Here is a 21,060-nt window from a genome sequence, read left to right as displayed (position 1 = left end):
GTAAAAATAAATAAATAAAAGATTGCATGCTTCCAAAATTTCATTTTTTTTATTGGATTTATCTTTTTGATGAATGTTTATATTCAGTTAATTCAAGGTTTTGCAGATCCATTGGCTTGACAACTTGCATTGCCTTTGTATAAGGGCAAAAAAGGGGTGATGAACAAAAAGGATAATTCTGGCTCCATCTCATCCAGTTCGTGTGAATGGTAGCTTAGTCTTGGGCATATGGCTCATGTTTAGCATGTTGTTGTTGTTTGTTCAAGTGTTTAGTTGAAGGTAAACTAGGTTTATGTAGTTGTTTAAAAGTTAGTCGAACTCAGCGCTCTACTAAAAATTATTTTCCATTTTTTATGCACTCCACAATTTTATTTTTATTGTTATTTTTTTGCAAGCATAATTTCAGCATTAATAAAGATTGTCATTGATAGCTACAGGACTGGGATTACAAAATCCCTGTCAGGTTGGGTCTGGGCTTTACTTGCCATCCCTGTAACGTGCACAGGCCAAGGTCATGGTGGGTCGGGATGAGCTTCGGCAAACAGGCCCTTGGTCCTGGCCCGGCCCATTGCCATCTCTATGCACAACTACTATAAACCAAGAAAATCAATAAAATATTTGTGAAAGTTAAAGCCTGTGAGCTGTATATCTAATGAGTTGTGAAAGACGTATTTGTAAGAAAATTATTAAAGCAATATAAATGAAAATATTTGAAGCCAAGAATGATATTTAAAACTAAAAGACAAGAAAACTCATTAACAACAAAATTTTGAAATAGTGAAGTAAGTGGCAAACGTAGATCGCACTAGGTACATTATGTGTTGACTCAAAGAGTCATCATGCTCTTGTTTTGATGATAACAAACTAATATTCCTCTGAATGACTCTATCTTAAGTATGGACTTAAATGTCAATGAAATTCTCCAAGGCCATGAAAAAGCTTATCAAGAAAGGAAAAGACAAGGTTGGATGAAAAATCTTCAAGATTTCAAGAAGTTTAGTTAAGGTATTGTAGATGGTAAAATCTATCCGAAATGTCGTAGGAATGATCTTGTGAGGAATGAGTCACCGACAATCTGTTGGACCTACAGAGAGACATGGAAAGTGAACGTGGAACACTTGAGAACACTAGTATGGTGTCGACTGTAGGCACTCCGATACTCAAGTTAGTGAGGTTGTGACGAGAAAAGAGCATAAAGTAGGCTAGTTTTAAAGTGTTTACCTTTACCATATAGCTAAGGCACGACTATCGTCGTAAAGGGGCCAGAACTCGACTCTATGGTGACGGACGGCGGCTAAAGAAAATTGGTGGGGGAATAGTGGGTGTATCGAGTATCAATTGAATACTAGATTTTGGATTGATAGAAATTGAATGAATCGCCAAGTGGACTGACTATTAGTGTATGCCCTAGGAACCAATCGTGTTGTCAGTTTCAAGGCATTATATCTTGTAAATACTCTTTTGAGAATGGAAGAAAGAGTTATGATTTCACATGTTGTTTACTACTTCACTTATACTATTTATAATGCATGTGAAATGTCCAGATGATACGAATCTTTAAAAGATTAAATCATCGAAGCATTCCCTACGTAAGTAATGTTAATTGGGCAATAACATTATATAGTAGGCATGTTGAATGCCTCCATTGAAAATCATGTGATGTTATTAGTGTAGGTGATTATAAGAGGCATATCACTAGGGCATTAGCATGGATAAAAGGTTGGTAAACTGTTTATCGAATATGATCAATTACGATGAATCACATGGACATTTAGAATGTGGTCAATGACACATCGTAGGATCGTACTAGTGTATCACTAATCTCTAGACCTGAGACATCACGATTGGACTCGACATAGGATGCATATGATTCATATGGTGTATATACACGAGACTAGTCATGTTTTGTGTAAGAAGCCGGTTTGGTCATATGTTATTCATGTGCGAGGACAAGTGATGGTCAAGATGGGATTTGTTCACTCGAAATAGTTTGGTCATGAGTTCCCAGACGAATGTCAATAAACATTGGAAAAATGAAATCTCTAGCCAGAGTACAAAATAATCATATGAAAAGGAGTTTCATGATGACACGTTCCATTGTATTGATTGACAATTCGAAGAAAGATTAAGTTAAGGGTTTTGACATACCATGAATCTATACTTAATCGGGATTAGACAACGGAGGGATTTTACAGTGAACCTAAGTGGTCACACCTAAAAACCAAGTATAAGAAGAAAGTAATACATATTGTTGAAGGTTAGAGTAATACATATTGTTGAAGGTTAACGATGTTCAAATGTAAATGTGTGCATCCGAATTTATGTATTGATGAGAAATGATTACTCATAGGAAGCTAGCACTTACTAAGGTAATTTGGTCATTATTGGATTAGATTCAATGATGGACTAAAATATATTATTGAATTGGATTCAATAATGGGTTAAATATTAAATTGGATTATTTTATATGCCCTGGTTATAAATTTGTTTAAATCAAAGATTTAATATTAAAGAGTTAATATTAAATTGAAATTGTTTCAAGGACGTAGGATCAATATTGATTTAATATTAAATTAAAATTATTCAAGGACTTGAAAATAATAGTGAATTTGTATTAAGTGTTAATATAGGATTCATATTAATTCAAGGACTTGAGAACAATTTCGAATTATAGCAAAATTGTCCTTGTATATAAATAAGTGATATTCCCAAATTTAATCTAATTTTTCATTTGGATTGAAAATCTCTCTCTTGAGCTCTCATGGCCGGCGCTCTTTTCTTCATCTTGGGGTGGACTTTACTTTGAGGTTTTTCATCAAATTTGTTGAAGATCTTGAACTCCTTTTCAAGTTACAAGAGTTGTAAAGCATAAAAGGTAACAATTTCACCCTTTTAGTTTCAATAACATGCCATATGACCTTATACCATGTTATACACCAATTTTACCCTTTCTAAGCATGAATTCTTACAAATGGTATCAGAGTCATATTAGATCTATGCTTATATGTTCAATTTTTGGTGAAAAATTGAATCGAAGTTGTTGAAGAACAATAAGGGTAAAATCGGCATTTTTTGCAAATATGTGTTATGGTGTATTTTGATGCAAATGATCATGGATATGTGATGTTCATGGTAGATAACATGTATATATATATGAAGTTTTGTGTTTTTGAAACAAAGAATTTCATGTTAGGGTTTGGTTATGTACATGTATGATGAGTTGTTGCATTATAGATGCAATTTCATGACTTTGGATAATTGTTGTCCTTGGTTGTTACATGTATGTGCTAGATCCACAATTTGATGCAAAAATTTGATGATTATAGCATGGGTTGAATTCGGCATACACTTGACGTGTGCATCAATTTTTTTGAATGCAAGATTCATGGATACAATATGTGATATCATGGATAATTGATGCATGTAAATGAATTGTGTTGTGAATACAGTTTTAAAGATGAAATTATGCATTTTGGCCATCATTTTCATGTTGAATAAGGCGGTGATTAGTGCATGTCTTAGTGGTGATTCATGCATGAATTGTTTATGTGTAGAAAACATGATTAATGGAGATTAGTGTATATGTTTTCTATATGAATTATCCTTGAAATTCGTGTGACAATTGAATCATGGATGTGCATAACAATTGCAAAATTCGGCCATGTTTGATGTTAATCAAATAATGCATGAATGGTGTTAAGGTGATGGCATGTTGATTAAGTTGATTAATATGAATGACATGTGTAATTAGAGATATGAATTAGGATAAGGATGATTTATTAACTAAACCATGGTTGATGGGTGGTTAATGCCTTTAATCATTTCATTTAATTTGATTAACAAATGAGATTAAGGTGCATTAAATGTTAGGGTGGTGAAATGTCACTAATGCCCTTTTAGTTAATTATGACATATTTAGATGTAATTGTTGCATAAGTCCTTGAATTCATATATATTGCAAAAGCATAAAAGATAATTTGCCTTAAAGAGTTAAGGGTAAAATTGTCTTTATGTCAAAAACATGGAAAGGTAGTGTGAATATAATTTAATTGTTTATTATGTCTTTGACAAGATTAATTGAATTAATCATTAATGTATATTACTACGCCATGTGATAAGATAAGCATAAATTTACTCCACCAACTTTTCATTGTCAAAAGTTGGTTGTGTAATTGCTTATTTAATGTAAGTGTTACATTGTCCTATAAAGTTTAATAAATTTTTTATTAATGATTATTAATGGGCAATTTATTAAATATAATTGATATATGGGATATATATGTGTTATATTAACATAATGCATATTTGTTATGTTTGATAACATATAATGCCGTATTGAAGCATGTAATATGCTTGTATGATTTATGCATAGAAATTATGCCATTGTTTATAGTTAAGTTTTAATATTTATATGAAGTGTTGAAACTTAATTTTATGGCATGACATTTAGTTTTAGATTTGTAGTTTGGTGTTTATGTTTTATATTTAGTTGATACATATGGTGGATATGTATATGGTAGATATTAAAACATTAATCTAAAATAAAACCTAATTTTTAAAATCTCCCTAAGGAATAATATTAAGTCCATGCCTTCCATTATGGGCCAATTAATTCTTTGGCATAAAAATTAGAGATCCCACGATTTCTATTATGTGAGGGATGCTAATTTTATGACATGGAATTAATTGTCTTAGTTCTAGGATAGAAATTTCCATTGTATCCAAGATTTCTATTATGTGAGGGTATAATGGGAATTCTATTTTAAAAAAGCATAATGGGTCGGATTTAACTAGTCTAGGGCACCAAGATTTCTATTATGTAGGTATCCAAAACTAGAGGCAAAGAAATGAATCATAGCTTGTATGGTGATATAAAAAGAAATAGTTTCCTAAATTTGATAAGAATTTAATGGACCAAGATTTCTATTATGTGAGGTTTATTAAATTTGATAAGAATTAGATTCCCCACTAGAAATTTATTCCAACGAAATTTATGAATTGTCATTTAGGGGAGTATGGGATTCGAATAAAATAGTGGGAGGTAATTAGATTAGCATTAAAAGGTTTAAATTTATAAGACACTGATAAAATGTTTTAATCTCTTATAGCCTCTTTACAATAGTTGTTGTGTGATATTTAGTTGAAAATGAGCAATAATCTTCTTTGGAGATTTAAGATGACAATAAGTTGACCGAACCAAATTTCAAAGATTGGTTGAGGAACCTGAGAATTGTTCTCAACTTTGAAAAGGCGGCATACATTATGGAAGCACCCCTTCCACTCTCTATAGTTCTGGATGCCACACTGGAAGAGAGATAAAGGGTAGGGCTTCCAACACAAGAAAGATGGACATTCGAAGAGGATTTGTCCTCTATATCTCGAGAGCCTGAAGAAAGCTCGAGTAGGTATGTTCCATTCTTATGTTATAGAATTTGAATTAAGTGTTAATTCAAATTATCATTCTTGGAATTAGATTCAATTGCTACATCTCACATATGTGTCTCATTACCAGCATTGCAAAATAGTTTTGCATTGTCAAAAGATGAAATCATTCTGAAGATGGCAAATGGAGCAAAAGTTGCAGCTGAGACTATAGGGACTTGCCATTTGACATTGCCATTAGGACACATTTTGCGTTTGTACAAAGTTTTTTTTTTTTTTTGCCAAAGTGACATGAAATATCATTTCTGCTTCTGTTTTATGTAAATTTGGTTACAAAATATAGTTTAATGGAAACGGGTATCTAATTTATTTTGGAAATAAATTAGTTGGCAAAGCTATTATTACAAATGGTTTGTATGTTGAAGAATAGAATGATCATAACATAATTAATACCATTACTAATAAAAGAACTCGAAATGAAGTTAATCTTAAATTACTTTGGCATCATCAATTAGGTCATATAGGAGATGAAAGGATAATTAGGTTAGAAGTAAATGGGCTTTTAAGCCCATTCGGTTCAGAACCCTATCTGACCTGTGAATCTTATCTTCAAGGAAAAATGACCAAATCTCCCTTTAAGTGTAAAGGGGAAAGATCCAAAGAATTATTTGATTTAATACATTCAGATGTATGCAGACCATTTAGTGAAATGGCTCAAGAAGGTTTTCAATATATACTTCATTACCTTTACTGACGACTATTCTAGGTATAGGTACAGGTACATGTATTTGATGAATCACAAATCTGAACCCTTTGAAAAGTGTAGAGAGTTCAAGAATGAAGTAGAGAAACAAACCAAAAGGAGTATTAAGATTCTACGATCAGATCATGGTGGTGAATACTTGAGTACAGAATTTCGAGATTTTTTTTAAGATAATGGTATAATATCCTAGTTGACTCCTTTGAATATACTACAACATAACGGAGTGTTAGAAAGGAGGAACCGTACTTTATTAGATATAGTACAATCGATGGTGAGTTTTACGGACTTGCCAACGTCACTATAGGGATTTTCCCCACATCTGAATAGGGCACCATCTAAATCTATCGAGAAGACACCATATGAGACTTGGTATGGTAAACCTCCTAGTCTCAAATGTATGAGAATTTGGAGGTGTCCTGCTTATGTCCAAATTTTTGAGACAGATAAGTTGGACATTAAATTTGAGAAAGGTTGTTTTATTGGATATCCAAAAGACAATTTGGGATATTATTTTTACTTCCGTTCTGATCAAAGAGTTTTGATCATTAAAAACGCACGTTTCCTTGAGAAAGAGTTCTTATAGGAAAGAGGTGTGGGAAGAAAAATTGTGTTCTGGGAAAAGTCCAGTGAGCCTCAGACCAAAAATACTCAAATAGATGGCCCCTCTTAAGAAATTCCAACGCCTAAAATATCGGTCCCAGTTTGTCAATCCTCTAGAGTATCTCGACCTTTGGAAAGATATGAATATCTTCATAAGGAGATTTTTTGAATCTATTATGACTGGAGAAGTCAGTCACGGGGATGATCCTAGAACCTATGAAAAAGCAATATTAGATATCAATTCTGGTAAATGGCTAGAAGCTATGAATTCTGAGATAATTTCATGCATGCTAATCAAGTATGGACGCTCGTTGATCCTCTAGAAGGAATAGTTCCAACTAGATGTAAGTGAGTCTTCAAGAGAAAGATTGCAAAGATGGAAAGGTAGAGACCTATAAGGCTAGACTGGTAGCGAAAGGTTATACTAAAAAACAAAGGTTGGATTATGAGGAAACTTTTTCACCAATTACAATGCTTAAATCCATCAAAATCATGCTAGCCATAGCAGCACACTATGATTATGAAATTTTGCAAATGGATGTCAAGATCACATTCCTCAATGGATTCATTGAGGAAAATATCTACATGCAACAACCTATAGGTTTTGTCTCCAGTTCTGAAAGAAATAAGGTGTGCAAACTACATAGGTCCATTTATGGGTTAAAACAAGCTTTAGGAAGCTATAACATTTGGTTTGATGAAACAATCAAATCATTTGGTTTCATAAAGAATCCAAATGAACCTTGTGTTTATAAATGGAAAAAGGATCATTTCATAATATTTCCCATGTTTTATGTAGATGACATACTACTGATGGGAAATGACATTGGAATGACGACTGAAGTCAAGTTGTGGTTATCCAGAACTTTCTCCATGAAAGACTTAGGAGAAACGACCTCTATCCTTGGAACTCGTATCTATAGAGATAGAGCGAAATGATTTATAGGCTTATCTCAAAGAACATATATAGAAAATATGTTGAAATAGTTCAGCATGTAAGACTCTATAAAGGGTTTTTTGCCTGCAGTCACAAAATTCATCCTTCGATAGATATCAGTCCTAAGACTGATCAAGAGTGTGAGCGGATGTGTGGGATACCTTATGCTTCAGCTGTAGGTAGTCTCATGTATGTTATGTTGCATATTAGGCTTGATATACCAGATGTCGTAAGTGTTACGAGCATATATCAGTCCAACCAAGGGGAGAAGCATTGATTTGTTGTTAAAACAATCCATAAGTACTTAAGAAGAACTAAGGATTTAAACCTGAGTTACGGAGATTCAAAATTGAAGATTCAGGGATACTCAGACTCTGTTTTTCAATCATACGTGGATGATAGAAAGTCTACATCTGGTTTCATTTTCATATGTAATAGAGGAATAGTCAGTATGAAAAATTCCAAACAATCGACAATTGTCAATTCCACCACAGAAGTTGAATATGGAAGCTATCTAGATACTTAAGTTCTTAACTGAACTTGGTGTGGTTCCAATATAAAGGTTATTAGATAACCTTGTATTGAGTCAATACTGGGGTTATTGCATAGACAAAGGAACCAAGGGCACACCAAAAGTCCATACATATCCAGCGTAAATATCTTTTTTTTAAAGAGAATTCGTTGGAGTTGGAGTTGGAGAAATTTGGGTGTAGTAGACACCTTTAGCTGAATATGTAGTTGACCCACTCACTGGAGTGATGACACATAAGTAGTTAGACCATCATTTTGAGAAGATGGGTATTAGATACCATAGTGATTAGTTCTAGTGCAAGTGGGAGATATGTTAGTGTATGCCCTAAGAACCAATCGTGTTGTCGGTTTCAGGGCATTATATCTTGTAAATACTTTTTTGAGAATGTAAGAAAGAGTTCTGATTTCACATGTTGTTTACTACTTCATTTATACTATTTATAATGCATGTGAAATGTTCAGATGATACGAATCTTTAAAAGATCAAATCATCGAAGCATTCCCTACGTAAGTAATGTTAATTGGGTAATAACATTGCATGGTAGGCATGCTGAATGCCTCCATTGAATATCATGTGATGTTATTAGTGTGGGTGATTATAAAAGGTATATCACTAGGGCATTAGCATGGATAAAAGGTTGGTGAACTGTTTATCGAATATGATCGATTACGATGAATCACATGGACATTTAGAATGTGGTCAATGATACATCGTAAAAGCGTACTAATGTATGACTAATCCTTAGACCTAAGACATCTCTGTAGGACTCAGCATAGGATGCATATGATTCATATGGTGTATATACACGAGACTAGTCATGTTTTGTGTAAGAAGCCGGTTTGGTCATATGTTATTCATGTGTGAGGACAAGTGATGGTCAAGATGGGATCTGTTGACTCGAAATAGTTTGGTCATAAGTTCCCAAACGAATGTCAATAAACATTGAAAAAAGGATATCTCTGGCCAGAGTACAAAAAAGTCATATGAAAAGAAGTTTCATGATGACACGTTCCATTGTATTGATTGACAATTCGGAGAAAGATTAAGTTAAGGGTTTTGACATACCATGAACCTATACTTAATCGGGATTAGTCAACGGAGAGATTTTACTACATAAAACGTACGATCAAGATAAAAGAAAGGTTCATTGGAGTTTAACTTCATTGTGGCTTAGGGGTTATAGAGCATTGCTAGATGCCTACCATAATCTGTGGGAGTTTTGATCATAAAGAGTTATGACAAAACATATCGGATTGCGATATTAGGCCCACGGCTAGGTTATAGTGAACCTAAGTGGTCACACCTAAAAACCAAGTATGAGAAGAGAGAGTAATACATATCGTTAAAGGTGAACGATGTTCAGATGTAAATGTGTGCATTTGAAGTTATGTATTGGTGAGAAACGATTACTCATAGTAAGCTAGCACTTACTAAGTTAATTTGGTCATTATTGGATTAGATTCAATGATGGACAAAAATATATTATTGAATTGGATTCTATAATGGGTTAAATATTAAATGGGATTATTTTATATGCCTTGATTATAAATTTTTTTAAAACAATGATTTAATATTAAATTGAAATTGTTTCAAGGACTTAGGGTCAATAATGATTCAATATTAAGAGTTAATACTAAATTGAAATTATTTTAAGGACTTGAAAATAATATTGAATTTGTAGTAAGTGTTAATATAGGATTCATATTAATTCAAGGACTTGAGAACAATTTCAAATTATAGCAAAATGGTCCTTGTAGATAAATAAGTGATATTCCTAAATTTTATCTAATTTTTCATTTGGATTGAAAATCTCTCTCTTGAGCTCTCATGGCTAGCTCTCTTTTCTTCATCTTGGGGTGAACTTTACTTTGAGGATTTTCATCAAATTTGTTGAAGATCTTGAACTCATTTTCAAATTACAAGAGTTGTAAAGCATAAAAGGTAACAATTTCACCCTTTTAGTTTTAATAACATGTCATATGACCTTATACCATGTTATACACCAATTTTACCCTTTCTAAGCATGAATTCTTACATTGACCTCTGTTATATAGGAAGCCAAGGAAGGCTAAGTCCTTGTAGAACTTCAAAGTCCTAGTTCTTGTAAAGCTGGGAGTACTAGTTCCCGTGAAACTAGGTGTACTCAAAGCAAGAAGAATCCGTGTAAGACTTTGGAAACCTAGGATATCAGAATTCCAGTAGGACTCAAGTCCTCAGGGTGGTAAAGTCTATATGGGACTTGGAAACCGTTGACCGGCAAAATTCATATAAGACTTGGAGTCTTGTGTGCATTAGACTCTTGTTAGATTATGAATCTATAGAGAGTTAGGAAAAGATTCAAAGACCTTGGGATATTAGAATCCTCTCAAGTGTTTGAGTCATGAGGGAGGTCGCAGTCACTTTGAGTGGACTAGCTTGTAAATAGACCTAAGTTGCAAAGCAACTTGACTCGTAGATTAGCCCATATTTCAAAGTGGCTTGTCTCTTAAATTGAAAGCATATTGATTTGACCAACTGGTAGAGTGCATCTTCTATGTGATGGGATCTATTAAGCAACCAATCGGAGTTAGGTCATGGCATGGAGCCGTGAGTATAATATATTGGACCAACTGAAGTTGGACCGGCCAACCGAAGTTATGCTGAGGCATTGAGCCTTATGTCGACAGTCTCCGAAATGGAATAAAATGTTATTGGGCTATGCTACTACTGTGTATAATCATTCGATATCAGTATCAAATGGGAGAGAAGAAATTTTGGAATTCCTTGTTCGTTCGACAGTCCCCATGTTATTCCAAATGTAGGAAGCTTACTCGACCTACTAGAATTGGGTGGAGTATGGAAACGAGCAATTTAGTGAGTTTTGAACAACTTGGCTCGTTGGGTTGTGTCAAGCATGGTGCTTGGATGCACATTATGTCGAGTATGCAAGATGGAGTTCAAAATTGGACTTCAAACGTTTGTGGATCTTGCTTGGGCAACTATCACATCGTAGGTTGCGAGCACGAACTAATACTCTCTAAAGTGTGCATGATGTCGTGACCTCACGTTGTGAACCTTATGACGCGCGTTCATGTACAGTAAACATGAGTGCCAAAATGTTGGCTAATGGTAGAACGTTGTAATTTGCTTTCTGGAAACTTGTCTTATGAAGGAGTGATTTTTTTTCTCTCCAGTTACTAGTCTTTTCACACATTTAATGTAGGCGTGTTGAGTCGACATTCCTTTTTGGTGTATTAGATGTTGACACTGGCGATTGCAATTACCTGCGTTTCTTTTCTAATGGCTATGCTTTATCTTTTGATTTCTGCCATGTGGAAATGTTTAAACAGCTAAAGTTGATTCCTGCTTGGAAGCATTCTACTATAAGTTGAGATTTGAACCGTTGTTTGCCATTTTTGCCGAGTCGTCTTCTTCATTCGCAAAAACCCTAGCAACAAGCATTGCACTTTGTTTTTTTGGCAAGACTTTCTTAGCGTTTCAACAATCTTATCGACAATTTCTCTAGGCGATTATTTGTCAAACTACACAACGTAGTGTTTCTTTCCTTTTGTGGCTTACTGATTTCATTTTTGCTATCGTTTATGTTTGCCATTATTGTCTGTAGAACTTCTAGGTCATTCTCAGGATAGAACTTAGTTTAGGCCGTCATGAACTAGCTATTAGGTGACTTGTAGATATAGATTTCCATTCTCTGAAGCCGAGGGCAAGTGCGATTGAAAGCCAGTGACTATGACACTTTATTCACTTTCAAAGAGTGTAATCTTAGGGCTAAATCTGATATTTGTTTTCATTATTTTCATATGTCTTAGGGTAGTAATTATTCTTATGGGGTACGTAAGTATGCAGAGGACATATCTTCGTCTTCATCGAGTTCTTCGAGCGCATAGTCTGTCCACTCCGTTCCTTTATTGTTGACTATTGAGGCTTTACCCAGAGAATCTCTTGGTAATGAGGACACGGACCAGGAGAGCAAAGTGAATGTGTTCCCAAACTCTATTAATCCCTTTGAATTAGGTGTCGGTCTTTCTGAGCGGGGTTCCTTTAATCCTATTGCGATCACTTAGGTAGAGTTGAACCGCGTCAAAGATCAATACGTGATCTGCGCCTCTTAGCAACTTGGGGAGGTATTTGGCTCAACAACCTCCTCCTAGGCAGGCTGCAATCTTGGAGGCAATCCTCAAGTGCGAAGTGATTGATAAGTGCTTGAAAATGCACCTATATTTAGTGGTTTATCATAAGTATTTTTGGGAAATTAGGGTTAATTTGCATTAATTAACTTAATTGTTTCATAAATATACTTTTCAGGATCAGGGGTATTTTTGTTGTGTTTTCAAGGTATAATTTCTTTAAAATGATATTTGGATGGATGACAATGTTTGCGAGAGAGTTTCTGACGACTAGAAACAAACGGTCCAAAAATCGGTGTTCAAATGAGGAAGTTATAGCGTATTTGCATGGAATACAAAATTTGAAAATGCTTGAGTTTTTAGCATGCTTCAGTATTTCGATTATAAATTGGGTTTTAAACCTTGGATTTGGATGATTCTTAGACCACTAAAAAGTTAACTCGAAGGGCTACAATTCTCAGGTCTATTACATCTTCATATTTGGACGTTTTTGTGATTGAAATTGAAGGTTTTTCTACATTGTGGCATGAAAAAGTCAGTGATGCGACATTCATGCTCAGGTTTGAAAGGGTGGTTTTTGGAAAAGCATGCCAAGGCATGAAAAAATTCATGCTACGGCAGGTGTGGTGAATGTGTTCAATGTCGAGGCATGAAAAAATTAATGTCCTGGCATGGCGGAGGAAACCTAGGTGTTTTAGGATTCTTGTACTACTTACTCCGAATTTTATGGTCTTACTTTGTATAGGATTTTTCCTATCACTTTCCCACAACCCTAGCACTATAAAAGGATGTCTTTAGGTATTTAGAGAGAGAGAGAGAGAACAATAAACTATATATTCAAGAATTTTAAGAGAAAGAGAGATTGAAAGAAGCTTCGAGAAGAAGGTTTGGAGGAGATCATCATCAACTCCATTAATCTATCCAAGCTTTACTAAGTTTTTCTTCTCCTTTGCTATTATTTGTTATCAATAATATGATGATATTTTTATTTTTATTCATGGATAACTAATTATTTTGTGATTGAGGGTGACTTCAAAACCCTAGATATGTTTTGTAAATAATAAAATCTGTAACTTTTTTTATCTTTTGATACCTCTTGATTATGTGATTAATTCTCTATGAAGAGTGTTTAAATACATCGTCTTTAATTGTTTAAGTGGCCGATTAAATAGTTAAGTTAATCTATTATTGCCAATTTAGATTGTCTAGTACAAATTGCTTTACTAATCTAAATAACTAGTGGTTAATTGGCTACTTGCATGCATTGCGGGTAATCACTCGAGATAATTAAACCGATCATATGAGTTTAGCCTTGATTCAATATGTCGCTCACATCTTATTGCTTTTATTACTTTGAATGTAGAGATCGTATCCTAGGTTATTTAATAAATAGGGAATTGGGTTACAACCGTATCTAATCCAACAACTCAATAAAGAGAGATGAAGCTTATCATCGTTTAGTATTTTCTGAGATAATATAATCAAGAGAGTAGGAAGTTAAAGGGTGCTTTTATTGATTTGCATTACATGTTTAGTAGTGATGAATGATCCTTCAATCGAAGTTATCTCATATTTTTTCACTCTTATAATTATGCTAGTTGTTTTTAATTAGTTATTTAAATAGTTGTTTTTAATATTTTGTTTAATCATAGAAACCCCTTATTTAAGTAGGTAATTAGTTAATTAGAAAAGTCTTCTGCAGGAAAGACCCTTACTTGCTCTGTACTGTTACACGACATTGCTACAGATTTTAAGTGAGGTAAAATTAGGTGTTGCTTTTGCACGTATCAGAATGACATCATTTCATGATGCCGTTCATAATTATGTCCAAAATGAAACAAACGTCTAGTCAAGCTAAAACTTTCATCTAAAAGGAACAACCAAATCGAACAACTGTCCAGTCAAGTCGTTCTAAGCATATTAGAAGACTTAGACGAAACAGGTTGAAACACACATATGAAGAAGGAACAACCAAATAGAACAACCGTTCTTCAAGACCGTTTCACATGAACGACGTAGTTCCATCACATCGTTCATCATCCTAGAATCTTGGCACTTTTTGCGACTTGAAGAGGAACACCCGTTCCATGAGAGGAATGCTCGTTCCAAGTTTAAAGTCAAGATTTTGCCTATAGAAGATTTCGAGCTCAAGTCAAGGTTTTAGAAATTACAAGTCAGACCTAAACGACCTCAATGAACGCCTATTCCCATAAATTATCAAGCCATTCTAAGAAGGAACAACACCATTCCAAGAAGTTGTTCAAAGTTTTGGAATTTTCTGGACTTCAAAAGATCCAAGATGGAATGACCATTTTGGAGAAGGAATGCCTGTTCATGATAGGGGAACGACTATTCCAAGTAAGGGAACAATCATTCCAAACCCTAAAATTTAAAGAAAAGTGACCGTTGGTGTCAAGAATGCCCGTTCCTTTGGGTTTTGCAGTTTTGCAGAAAGCTACAGTGCATTAAATGAAGCAATGGCTCTAATTTATTTCAATGGTTGGTGAAGACATAAATAGAGAGAGGTACTGCAAGAGAACAAGAGAGATAATAGTACAACAATCATCAATCAATCTTGCAAACCCTAGAACTTAATCTTAAACTAAAATTACCTCTCACTTGTACTCAAACTCATATCCTTAGAGAGAAATTTGAAACCCATTGTGTATCAACTTGGCTTAGAGGCAATCATTCACAAAAACATTTTATTTACCTTGTGGGCGAATTCCTGTAAAACTAAAGGCGAAATTCTGTCAAACTATTATAGAGAGGAAATCTTGTCAAAACTATTGTACTGGCAAAATCCAAGTCTAATGGAACTTCAAGGAGGTTGCCTTGAAGAAGTGGATGTAGGAAATGTAGGAGACTCTTGATCAAAGCTTCGATCCATTATAAATCTATGAGCATTTCTCTTCTCTCAACTCATTTATTACTTGTTGATTATTTATTGCTTTTTATTATTGTTAGTTACTGCTCCTAAGGTTTGGGTAGTTGAGAAATTTATTATTTTGTATTAATTTTTATTAACTCCCATTCACCCCCTGGTTTTACAAACACACATTCGACTTTCTCCAAAAAGATAATTTGATTAGTTCCTTTATCTTCTTAAAATACATGTTTTTATTTCAAAAGTAAATTCAAATACTTGAATTATTTACTATAAATTGAGGAAATATATGTATATTTTTTTTTTTTTATAATATAGAATTGTTTTTGCCTACAAATACAAATTAATTTGAATAATCTCAAAAGGACCTTATAAACAATGGGCCAACCTACGACATGTCGTTTGGTGAGAGAAGACCGACGGCTGTTCAAAATTTTAAAAAACAAAAACTTAACTAAAAACAAGTAAAATAGCATTGGATAAGTGTCGTTTGTTGGTTAGCTCTGCCATCTGCCGGTCAAAATTGTTTCAATCGTTTCTAGACCACCACGCATTCAGAGGATCACGTTGAATTCAATCTTTGGATAACCAAATAATTTTTTATTTTCTTAATTTCCATAATTTTTTTTTAATTTCAAATATATATATATCGAACACCATTTCTTTTATTTTATTTTTGTATTTATATTTATTTAAGTTCTGGATTGGTGTATCTTTTACGTCAAATGAGCCCGTCTCGTTGAGAAAAAATAAAATAAAATAAAGGTAAATTCTTCTCGATAATACCATTTTATTTATATTTTTATTAGTAGATTTTTATATTATTAACAATTTACAGGAGGAATTTTATGAGAATTTTGTTGTTTTAATTAATGTTTTTGATATAAATGAAATATGATGGGATCATGGGAATTGTTTAATAATCATAGAAGAGCTGAGACTTAATTAATTAATTAATTAATTTTACATGATTAATATTCTAATTCTTTTTTATTCCTTCCAGTTCATTAAAAATTTGAAACAATGTCTTGTCGAAAGTCAAGACCACCAAGTGTAGCCGAGAAATCTTTGTCACTTGAAGAACAACAAGCCAAGGTATAATTTTGATGAATGAATGTGCTGTTAATTTTTTTTTTTTTTTAATTCATGTAAGGGTTTTTTTTCCTGGGTAGTTTCAGGTTGATTGTTGTAGTTCTTTTGAATATTTGAATCTTCTTTTTGTTCTTATTTTGGTTGTATGCACAAAGTTTGTGAAAAATTCTCATTGTTTGAGAGCATTTAACTGGGGTTTAACAAAATCTTGAACGAAAGAAGTTCTTACAGGTTGTTTAATTGGGTTTGGTTTGATTCAGATCAATGATGTTAGGAGAATGTTGGGGACTAAGGCTGATAAAATTCCAGCCCTTTGTTCCGACACGGCGATAATAAGGTATCTCAGAGCAAGGAATTGGAATACAAAGAAGGCGACCAAAATGTTGGACGAAAGCTTGAAGTGGAGGCTGAAATACAAGCCAGAGAATATCAGATGGGTATGAGTTTCATGCTTTGCAATTGTTTGTTTTTTGCATGATTAATTTGGCTTCTTGAAGGAAGAAAATTAAATGGAAATATACACTAAGTTGTACTTGGAATGAAGTTCAATGTAACTGAGTTATTGGGTTGATTGTTTGACTGAATGGTTTCTTATTGCTGCGACCAGTGTTTCTCAAATAGTTTTGATATTTCCCAAAATAACTGTGTTCCATTATATATAGATGGGTAACCGCCATTTCAGGGATAAAACAATATGATTAAGGCAATATGCTCAAAAAGTATAAATTGCTTTACAAATGGGCCTAAAGTTGTAACTGAATTTATAGTTATTATTTGAGTTTGAGGTGTTTTTTAAGATTTTGATTTTATCTAAAACAGTGTGAATGATGAGGCTTCATGTTTTGCAGTCTTGACACAACACTGCTTGCTTGTTGCTTAGGATAGTTTCATATTGTCACTATTGTTCTCTCAATGAAAGAAACCTTTTGTCCTTGCTTTAGGAAGACATTGCACAAGAAGCTGAAACTGGAAAAATTTATAGAGCAGATTACCATGACAAGTTTGGAAGGGTGGTTCTTATTTTGAGGCCAGGTTTCCAGGTAGTTGCATTAGTATTACTACATGGTTCTTTATCTCGTTTTGTTATTGTTTTTACTACTGTGAGTTTAATGATTGAAAATGATGATGACAAATTTTAACAATTTCACTTTGTCAGAATACAAAGTCAACCGAATTGCAGATCAAGTACTTGGTATATTGTATGGAAAATGCTATAATGCATTTGAACCCTGAGAAGGATCAAATGGTTTGGCTTATTGATTTTCAAGGGTGGACGATGTCAAGCATATCAATGAAGGTGACTCGAGAAACAGCTAATGTCTTGCAGAATCATTACCCTGAGAGATTGGGTCTGGCAATCCTTTACAATCCCCCTAAAGTATTTGAATCTTTTTGGGTGGTATGTCATTTCATCTTGATTCTTATATAATCTTTGCCTTTTGATTTGTGGTATAGCAGTACTCTGTAAATCTTAATACAGTAGGTGGCTTAATAGTATTATTCAGTCATAATTAATCACAGAATATGCTGACCCTCCACTTTCATTAATTCGTAATTAGAGATGCCTGTTTACTTATGTAGACTTTGTCATAAACAATTACTGAAACACTAAGTCTGTTTCTTATTTTGCTATAATTGGGTTAGAATCAGTGACCCTTTTCTTTCATAACAAATAATGATAATTTGTGAACCATCAGATCAAGCCAATCAACTCATGCATTCATGAGTAGAGTGAAATTCAAAAATGTGAATGTCCGCATAAGTGAAGACCTACCAATATACATATGTGTGCATAACTCTATGCTTTCTAAAATCTTTGGATAGTTATTTAAGAACCTCTTCTGTCAATCTATCCAAAATAAGAGATAGACTCTGCTTTAAATATCAGTTCCAAGTGTAGTTGTTTTAATTTAATTACTTTGTTTTATTGATTTTACCATCAACTTTGGCCTGCTGATAACTATGAGCAGTTTATTTTTACATGAGATCAGTGTTTTAGAGCATTCTAGGAATTTCATGAAGTGAATTCGATACCATTTTTCTATTTTTTTTTTTTTTTTTAATCTGAATTTGAAGAATGAGCATAACAAGGGTATAGAAAATATTGCTAGCATTTTCACCATAAAGCTGGTGAAAAATGAAAAATTAGTGTCTCCTGCTATGTCAACTCCCTGTGCCAAGCAAACTTGCTATGAACTTTGATATAATCTATTTTATGAGACTTATGGTGAAACATATTTTTTGCTACAGTTGGTTAAACCTTTCCTTGAGCCGAAGACATACAAAAAAGTCAGGTTTGCCTACTCTGATGACATTCAGAGCCAGAAGATAATGGAAGCTCTCTTTGATATGGATAAGTTGGAATCCGTATTTGGAGGGAAAAACACTGCTGGGTTCAACTATGAGGCATATGCAAAACGTATGAGGGAGGATGATGCTAAAAAATCTGACATCATGAACTCTGGATCTTCTCTACCAATTATCCAATCATCAGTTGCATCTCAATCACATGAATCAGAATTATTGGCTTCAGAACAACAGTCAGATTCATTGGGTTCAGACCCATGTTCTGAAGCTTCTGATGAATGTGAGTTATCATCTGTTGATGAAACAGCCTCGAAGGTGGAATCCATTGATAGCAAAACACCAGTACCAACCCTAACCTGCAACGATGTTCCAAATATTGAAGCAGCAGAGCCAAAGGAAGTGCATTGAGTGAGTTTGTCTGAAATATGAGCATGGCTTCTGGCTTATCTGATTCTTCTTCCAAATTTTGAACATGCTTTCTTGCATCTTATACAATTAGTTCTTCCAAGCAAGAATTTTGACTAAAATGTTGGAATGATACAAGAGGCTTGTATCCATGTACAAATGTCAGTTGCACAAGAAGACGATCTTCCGCAGCTGATATTAGAGATCTTTCAACTAGCAAAATGTAAAAAGGAAGAAAAGCTATGTCTCACTCAAAGATAGAACTCTCTTGCTTAAGTTATTTTAAAATATTTGTCGTTTATTTATTTTTCATGTAGAAAACTCCAATGTTAGCAACGATTAGGAAGTAATTATTAAATGTGGGTACTAGACTGCTAGCTAATTTAGTTAGTTCGATCTCTTGAATCGTATAAAAGGTCTTGGGATCGATTCCCGCTCACGCAAGAGTGGGGACTGGGGAGTGGTTTGGTTTGGTTTAAATATGCAAGTTTGCAGAATAATTAGAATAAGAGTAAGCAATAATTAAATGTATGGGGTTATATGCACTTACTTTTTTAAGTACATATATTATTAAAAATTTAGAAAAAAATCTTTTTTCAACTCTAAACAAATTTATGTGTTTTCATTGTATATTTAATTCAACAAAGCTTTGAGAAATTTTTGAGAATATGTTGAATAAATATCTGAATTTGAAAATATTAATGTGTATTTAAAAAAAAAAAAAAAATTGTTAAAAGTGTTTTATTGGTGCATATAACATCAGATACTAACTAGAGTATTTAATTTAAGAGCAATCCTAGAACTGAAATGAGGTTGCTTAAGTGTTTTAAACATTGTTAAATGGTCATTATTATTCATATGGAGTAAGATTTTTTGCGGTTTTTATTATATTTATTTATTTTAACTATTAATCTGATAAAATCTCTGAAGAGAATTTGATACATGATTAAAGACACAGCAGAAAATTATTAAAGTACAGCTAGATGAATATTGAAAAATCTCATGTTTAACAATTTTTCTGAGAGATCAGCCACTTTCTTCCAATGACAGATGCAGAAAGGTTATTTATGGAGGATGAAGCCAAGTCAAATTCACACATCATTTATTTAATTTAATTATATTTTTTTCTTTTCCAATTTAGTTACTAAATGAGTTGTGTAAACTGCCTAGAATTTATTTACTTCAAATTTTTTTTTTTTTTTTTTTTTTGTTTTCTTTTTTGATTAGTTAAGAGTCATGTTAACTTCTTAAAAGGGAAATTGTACTATTTAGTTCTATTTTAGGGTGTGAAATAAAAACTAGGCCGAACGACATGCACCCACCCATAGTTTTCCATAAAGACAATTTGGTACCCGAAAGGTTTGAAAATGACAATTACCCACTTTCTGTCCAAATTTGTTAGTAAAATCCGTTTAACTAAAGACAATATAGTAATTTTATATCCAACCAAAAAATAAACTTTAATATTCATAATTGATTTTAAATTAATCCATAAATCCCTAATTTTTTTTTTATCCTATTTCTTTATTTCCTTTTTCTCTTCTCTCTCTTACCCTTCTTCTTCATCTCTCCCTTCTCTTTCTTCTCCGTCTTTTCCCTCCTCCCTTTCTCTTTTTTCCTTTTCTTCTCCCTCTTTTCCCAAATTCATCCAGATTCGCCAGAAAAAATCACCTCCCATAAATATAAACACAATTGTGATCACTAATCTATACCAGTTCTTTTATTTTGGATGTTTACATTATTAAGTGATGGTTGTTAGGATTGTGAAGCATGCCATGGAAATTATCAACCTTTTGACTGACTAGAACTCAATCCAAGCCATTGTTGATGCTATCATCAACAGTTATGGAAGTTAGACTTAGAGTTTTGTAGTTTATATGAACTGCAATTCTTATATGGATAATTGAGTTTTCTTGAATTGGATAATTGGGTTGTGGTGCATTAAACTGATATTGTTGGAAGGGGTGTTGTAGAAAAAGACAAAGATGTTGCTGCTGCTTATGCTGATGTTGAATGCGTGCTGGATAA

At 33.4% G+C, this 21,060-nt stretch overlaps 1 protein-coding gene across 1 annotated transcript; it reads left to right on the top strand.

The window, feature by feature from the left end:
* Positions 1 to 15,766: 15,766 nt before the first annotated feature.
* On the top strand, positions 15,767 to 19,512 carry LOC116134572 (phosphatidylinositol transfer protein 3-like). The gene is made up of 6 exons (XM_031420253.1): positions 15,767 to 15,993; positions 16,232 to 16,323; positions 16,581 to 16,757; positions 17,262 to 17,360; positions 17,477 to 17,719; positions 18,571 to 19,512. Exons 2-6 carry the CDS (start codon positions 16,252 to 16,254, stop codon positions 19,033 to 19,035), a joined length of 1,056 nt encoding a protein of 351 aa, XP_031276113.1. The 5' UTR covers positions 15,767 to 15,993; positions 16,232 to 16,251; the 3' UTR covers positions 19,036 to 19,512.
* The last annotated feature ends 1,548 nt before the right edge of the window (positions 19,513 to 21,060 follow it).

Source organism: Pistacia vera, unplaced genomic scaffold (assembly GCF_008641045.1).
Source record: "Pistacia vera cultivar Batoury unplaced genomic scaffold, PisVer_v2 Contig29, whole genome shotgun sequence".
In the NCBI taxonomy this organism is placed as follows: domain Eukaryota; kingdom Viridiplantae; phylum Streptophyta; class Magnoliopsida; order Sapindales; family Anacardiaceae; genus Pistacia; species Pistacia vera.
Note: the sequence above shows the minus strand (reverse complement) of the source record. Positions and strands in the feature narration are given on the sequence as shown.

What these genes read in the sequence shown, in the direction of transcription:
- LOC116134572 (XM_031420253.1), top strand. Translation starts at nt 16,252, where the DNA reads ATGTCTTGTCGAAAGTCAAGACCACCAAGTGTAGCCGAGAAATCTTTG. An exon ending in AGCCAGAGAATATCAGATGG is followed by an intron (nt 16,758 to 17,261) that starts GTATGAGTTTCA and finishes TCCTTGCTTTAG; the next exon opens with GAAGACATTGCACAAGAAGC. An exon ending in TATTTGAATCTTTTTGGGTG is followed by an intron (nt 17,720 to 18,570) that starts GTATGTCATTTC and finishes TTTTTGCTACAG; the next exon opens with TTGGTTAAACCTTTCCTTGA.